This window comes from Sardina pilchardus, chromosome 19 (genome assembly GCF_963854185.1).
Source record: "Sardina pilchardus chromosome 19, fSarPil1.1, whole genome shotgun sequence".
NCBI lineage: Eukaryota > Metazoa > Chordata > Actinopteri > Clupeiformes > Clupeidae > Sardina > Sardina pilchardus.
The window spans coordinates 28,801,486-28,806,485 of NC_085012.1; the positions used below are offsets into that span (position 1 = coordinate 28,801,486).

General features: G+C 48.7%; 1 protein-coding gene across 1 annotated transcript in view; it reads right to left on the bottom strand.

The window, feature by feature from the left end:
* Positions 1 to 5,000, bottom strand: part of gli3 (GLI family zinc finger 3) — a 122,909-nt gene that overhangs the window by 30,450 nt on the left and 87,459 nt on the right. The window contains exon 6 of the mRNA XM_062521410.1: positions 639 to 794. Coding sequence (XP_062377394.1) covers positions 639 to 794 — 156 coding nt within the window. The remainder of the gene's footprint in view (positions 1 to 638; positions 795 to 5,000) is intronic.

The window sequence follows — 5,000 nt, forward strand, 5'->3', positions numbered from 1 at the left end:
CCTATTTACACTTTTAAAATAACTCATTAGCATAAATACTCTGCGGCGCTCTGGCAGCCAGTCGCCTACCGAGAGACAGCAGTCTGGGGATCTTAAGGTTACCTTCGGCTCTCTGTCTGTCTGCTGGCCCACTTGCAGCACGGCTAAAGGCCAGCACGGGGACGCAGCGGTGTGGAGAGACGGCTGGACATGGGCCACACACAACCATGTACTGTTTCCCTTCTCAGGCTATGGTCATATGAGCTTGTTTAGGTGCTAAGTGGCTCCAACTCAATTCATTAGTAGATGGCATCAACTGTAACTTGATTACATGGCGTTTTGAGGAGCTGTTTGTGCATCCTAACAGTTAATGGGTGTGCTTGCTGGGGCGAAAGGACTCCATCAAGCACACTGCATTAATTGAGTGGACAAAGTCAGTGAGTGTGTATAATGAGTAATTAACTGATCAAATAAGTATAAACTGGGCTACATAACATCATAATCGAGTCACTTGGATAATGGCTGCTGCAGACAGCTGAATTATGTTGATGACTGATATGGTTTGGGTATATGAGCGATTCCTTGGGCACATTGTGATTGGTGAATAAAGGGATGGCTATATCGATTAGCGTCTCGGCTGGGCTGCATCTGACACTCACTCTCAACAGCCTGCAGGTAGTCCATGTGCAGCGCGTTGCTTCCTGCTCCAGCCGTGGAGGCCACAGACGGGATGATGTCAGCGTACGGGCTCCGGTGTCCCGCAAGTAGCGCCATCTGGTGGTAGTACTCCGCTGTGGTCAGGCCCGTGTGGGGGGCTAGCAAACAGAAAAGAGGAAAGGTGAGTCTGGACAATCAGCAGATAGAAATTAGGATATGAAACACATTTAACATGGGGCTCTACCCGAACACCAATCAAGATCCAAGATACATCTCAATAGGCCTTACAGCCCCTCTAACTCTACTACTATGGTGGCACCATTTAGCCAACTAACCCCAACTGCCAGTCCCTCAGAACACCTCTCATAAATCAGAAACAGAACATTAATCCATAGTGGGATAGATAACAAGCACATAGTATCCAATCGTCTTTGGAAGTCTACCCACAGAACATCCCCCCAGTATAAGGCACATGTTTATCCTTTGCGAGTGTAGTCTCTTGCAATGGAGAACACACACCACCCAGAGCTGCACTCTCTCGGTGAATGAGCAGGGAGATGTTAGCTGAGGTGAGCGAGCGGTGTGGCTGTGTGGTTTGCCCTCCAGAGTGGATGTGTACCTACAGTGCGCTAGCATCTCTGGCACAGAGAGCTACCACAGTCACGCCACATGAGCTCTCCTCTTGGACTAAGATTAGAAATATGAAAGGCTCGGATTACAGGAAATCAACCAATCGTGTGAGTCTGCTTCCCAACACATCTTCCAACGTTGCTTTTGTTGTGCTTGGCTCTTGTGTGGGGCCTTGCCAGATAATATTCATGATCCTACGCGGATCTCTCTTTTTTGTTTTATCCCCCCCTGTATGCAGGCTGTGTGTGTGTGTGTGTGTGTGTGTGTGTGTGTGTGTGTGTGTGTGTGTGTGTGCAACTGGGGAGACACTGTTGGATGTTATCATGAGAAACAGGGCTGCACATTCTCAACCTGCTCATTCACTCCAGCACTTAAAACTCCAGCAGAAACAAAAGGCTCAAATCTGCCCAGATCTGCATGTATAAAGAAACCCATTCTGCCTCCCTCCCTATCTCCTGCGCTCACTCCCTCGCTCGCTCTCTCATTCCCTCACTCACTCCCTCTCTCTTCCCTTACTTATAGAGCAGAGTTAAGTCCTTGAACTGCATCCTAAAAATAAACATCTGGCAATGTGCTTCCGTATGCAAATAACGCCACAGAGAAAAGGCGAAATTGGGGGGTGGCTGGTACTGAGGGAGAAAGAGACTCACTGACACAGTGCTTCCAGACTCACACACACAACCAGTTTAGAGTTTTGGATAATGCTCTCTCTCTCTCTTTCTCTCACTCTTTCTATCCCTTGCTATTTCCTCTGTTTCTCCCTCTTTACTCACTCTCTCCCTGAAGAAAGAAATCAAGTCAGATGAAAGGGATCTCCCCTAAAAGACCATTCTGTACGTGTGTGTGTGTGTGTGTGCGTGCGTTCATGTGTGTGTGTGTGTGTGTGCATGTGCGCACGCACGGGCAATATGCATCCCTGATTGGTTGTGCAAATGTAAGGAAAAATTCCAAATTAATTCGATTTGGGTATTATGTCTTAAGTGAAGACGGCGGGGAGGGGGCAGGCGCGAGGAGGGGGCTCCTAATTGTCTCTGTTGTTCCGCTTTAGCTAAGAGTGAGCATTCAGCGGTAATATGCCCCATTCTCTGCTCGCGAGCGGGAATGGCTTTGCGGGGAATTTCTAAATCGGAATTCCTGGCACGGGCAGGCAGGTTTCTGGTGTTTGAAGAGCGGGGCAGGATGGGGTGGGGCCAGGGGGGGGGGGGGAGTTGTCGGCGCGGCAACGGATTGCGGTGGGGTTAGTTTGTTGGTGGGTTCTCAGCCATGGTGGGAAGGAGCGCAGCTATCAGACTAGACCCATGGGGTGCCGGAGCAACAATGAGGCTGAGAGAGATGCTGACGCTGAAATAGATCCAAATTGGGAGATAAGGGGATGTGTGGCGTGAGCTCGCCAGCTCCGAGCGCTTCCATCAGCGCACTCCGACTCTGGGAACGCTGCGCGTACGTACACTCCAATCAAATAAAGCGCCTCACGCTTATCTGCACGCAGAATAGGAGAAATGACATGCACTTTCTCTTATTCAGAACAGAACAGAACAGAACAGAAAAAAAAGACTGACAACAGAGGTTTGCAAACAGAATTTACTCTCTCTCACACATACACACACACACACACAGAGAGAGAGAGAGAGAGAGAGAGAGGGAGAGAGAGGAATTATTCATACACACACACACACACACACACACACACACACACATACACACACACACACACACACATATACACACACACTTTATTATTCACTCAAAGACCTACACACACACACACACACACACACACACACACACACACACGCACACACACACTGACTTATCTAGCCTCTGCAGACCAGCTGTCCCCAGATGAATGGAGTGTGGATTTTTTCTCTCCACTTTGCTTATGCTTACATGTAAATACTGTCATGTTTGTTGACATTCAACCTTGGGCAGCCGCGGAGCACAGGCGTTAGATCCTGGTTCCCGTTTACTCAATGCTAAAACCATGTTCTGCCCCATCATTCAGCATCCGGAGAACAGGCCAGAACTGTATTTAAAAAAAAAAAAAAACCTGATCGCAGGCCATGAGAACTGGTCTGAGATCAGCCCTACGCTTGAGCAGTGACCTCATTCACTGCTCGTCAGGATACAGAGACTGACTCCAGGGGAGGCCCTTTGAAAGAGAACCTAATGGGAGGCTCTGAAAGTTTGAAGGAAGGCAGAGCTTCATGGAACAGGAACAGCTGAAAAGCTCTAGAGTGGTGTAAGGGACAGAGGGATTGTTTTTGATCCCCTTTGTTTGCAATCGCTAAGAGGTTAGAACTACCTTTCATCTCCATGTTGTATAATTTACATGGTTTAAATTTAGGAGTTGTATAATTTGCAGTATTGTTGGTCTTGTTTCTTCACTTTGCCAGTGCATTTGTCACAAGTACGTTTCGTAATGCTTGTGCAAAATAGTCCGTATCTAACATGATTTGGTCGCTTATGAATACGCTCTTATCTCTGTAGCTTCCGACTTTGCCTATTCATAGATTGGAGGAGCGACAAAGAGTTTCACACTTAGCACAGTTTGCCCAATCTACATTCTTATCAAAATCGGGAGTCCGCTTCGCAAAAAATAGACTTTCCACTTCAAGGAAAAAACAGCAACGCAAGTGAATCACCAACTTGCCTTTTCAGCATGTTGCTGCTTCTGCCTCTCGTGCGGAGCCGAGGCAGCCAGAGGAGGAGTTTGCTGATGCTGGACGCGGCCTGTCGGCTCGATACCGAGCCGATCACTGTGGGCCTTCTGGGAGCGCGCACCGATTGGCTTCCCTCCGTAATTGAGCTCCAGGCTTCAATTAAACCACCAGCGGGCCAAGAGGCCGAGAGCACTACTGGGGCTCTTTAAACAGCAGCCCCCCCCAAAACGCTGCTGCTGCTGCTGACCCAGTAATTGATTTCCCAGTCTGGCTCGCGCCATAGGAGCCAAGCTCTCCTCACAGCAGGACGGCCGCTGGTGCGTCTCTTAACTCCTTCCCCAGACCTGACCCCTGACGCCTGGTGTCTTGACCCCCTCAGCCTTGAACCTGGCCCCGTGCCTGGCCAGCGCGCCTGCGATCTCTGGCTGATGGCTCCTCCAGAGGTTGCGGAGAGTGAAGCGGAGATCAAAGACAATGACCCCGGCCAAATGACTGGGCAGCGCTCCCCTCCTCGGCCACCGAGGGCAGCTCACACACGCTTGCTGATAAGGGCTCGCTGGACACTGGGCCTTAAGAGAGATGGATTGGGGCTCTGTATCTGGTATCCACACACAGGCAGGGTCGGGTAATTGCACTCGGATGCCGGTGGAATTCACAAACGTGAACACCCTTTTGTTTGGTGTACTGAGACCGGTGTTGAGTTACTAAGCATGTTTTTGGCACTGACCTTAAAAACATTTTTTTTTTTTTTTTTTTTTGCCTCATTGTGTAAATGAGATATTGCTATTTCTGCTGCTAATCAAAATCACTTTCAAACACACAGTGTTATTTCAACAAGACCAATTGGGATGATCATAGAATTTCACTACGGAACTCAGCTTCTCTTACAAGCACATGACAGAGACTCTTGTTTTCAGTGAAAGGTATGTAGGGTAGCTACTGTTCTGTTTAGCAACACACCATCATTTGCAGAACCATATGAGAGAGTTTGGCTGATTATGCTCCCCAGAGGACCTCTTATCAGAAACCGAACCAGATGAAGAACCATTTGTTGGGGGAAAAAAGTTTTACAAA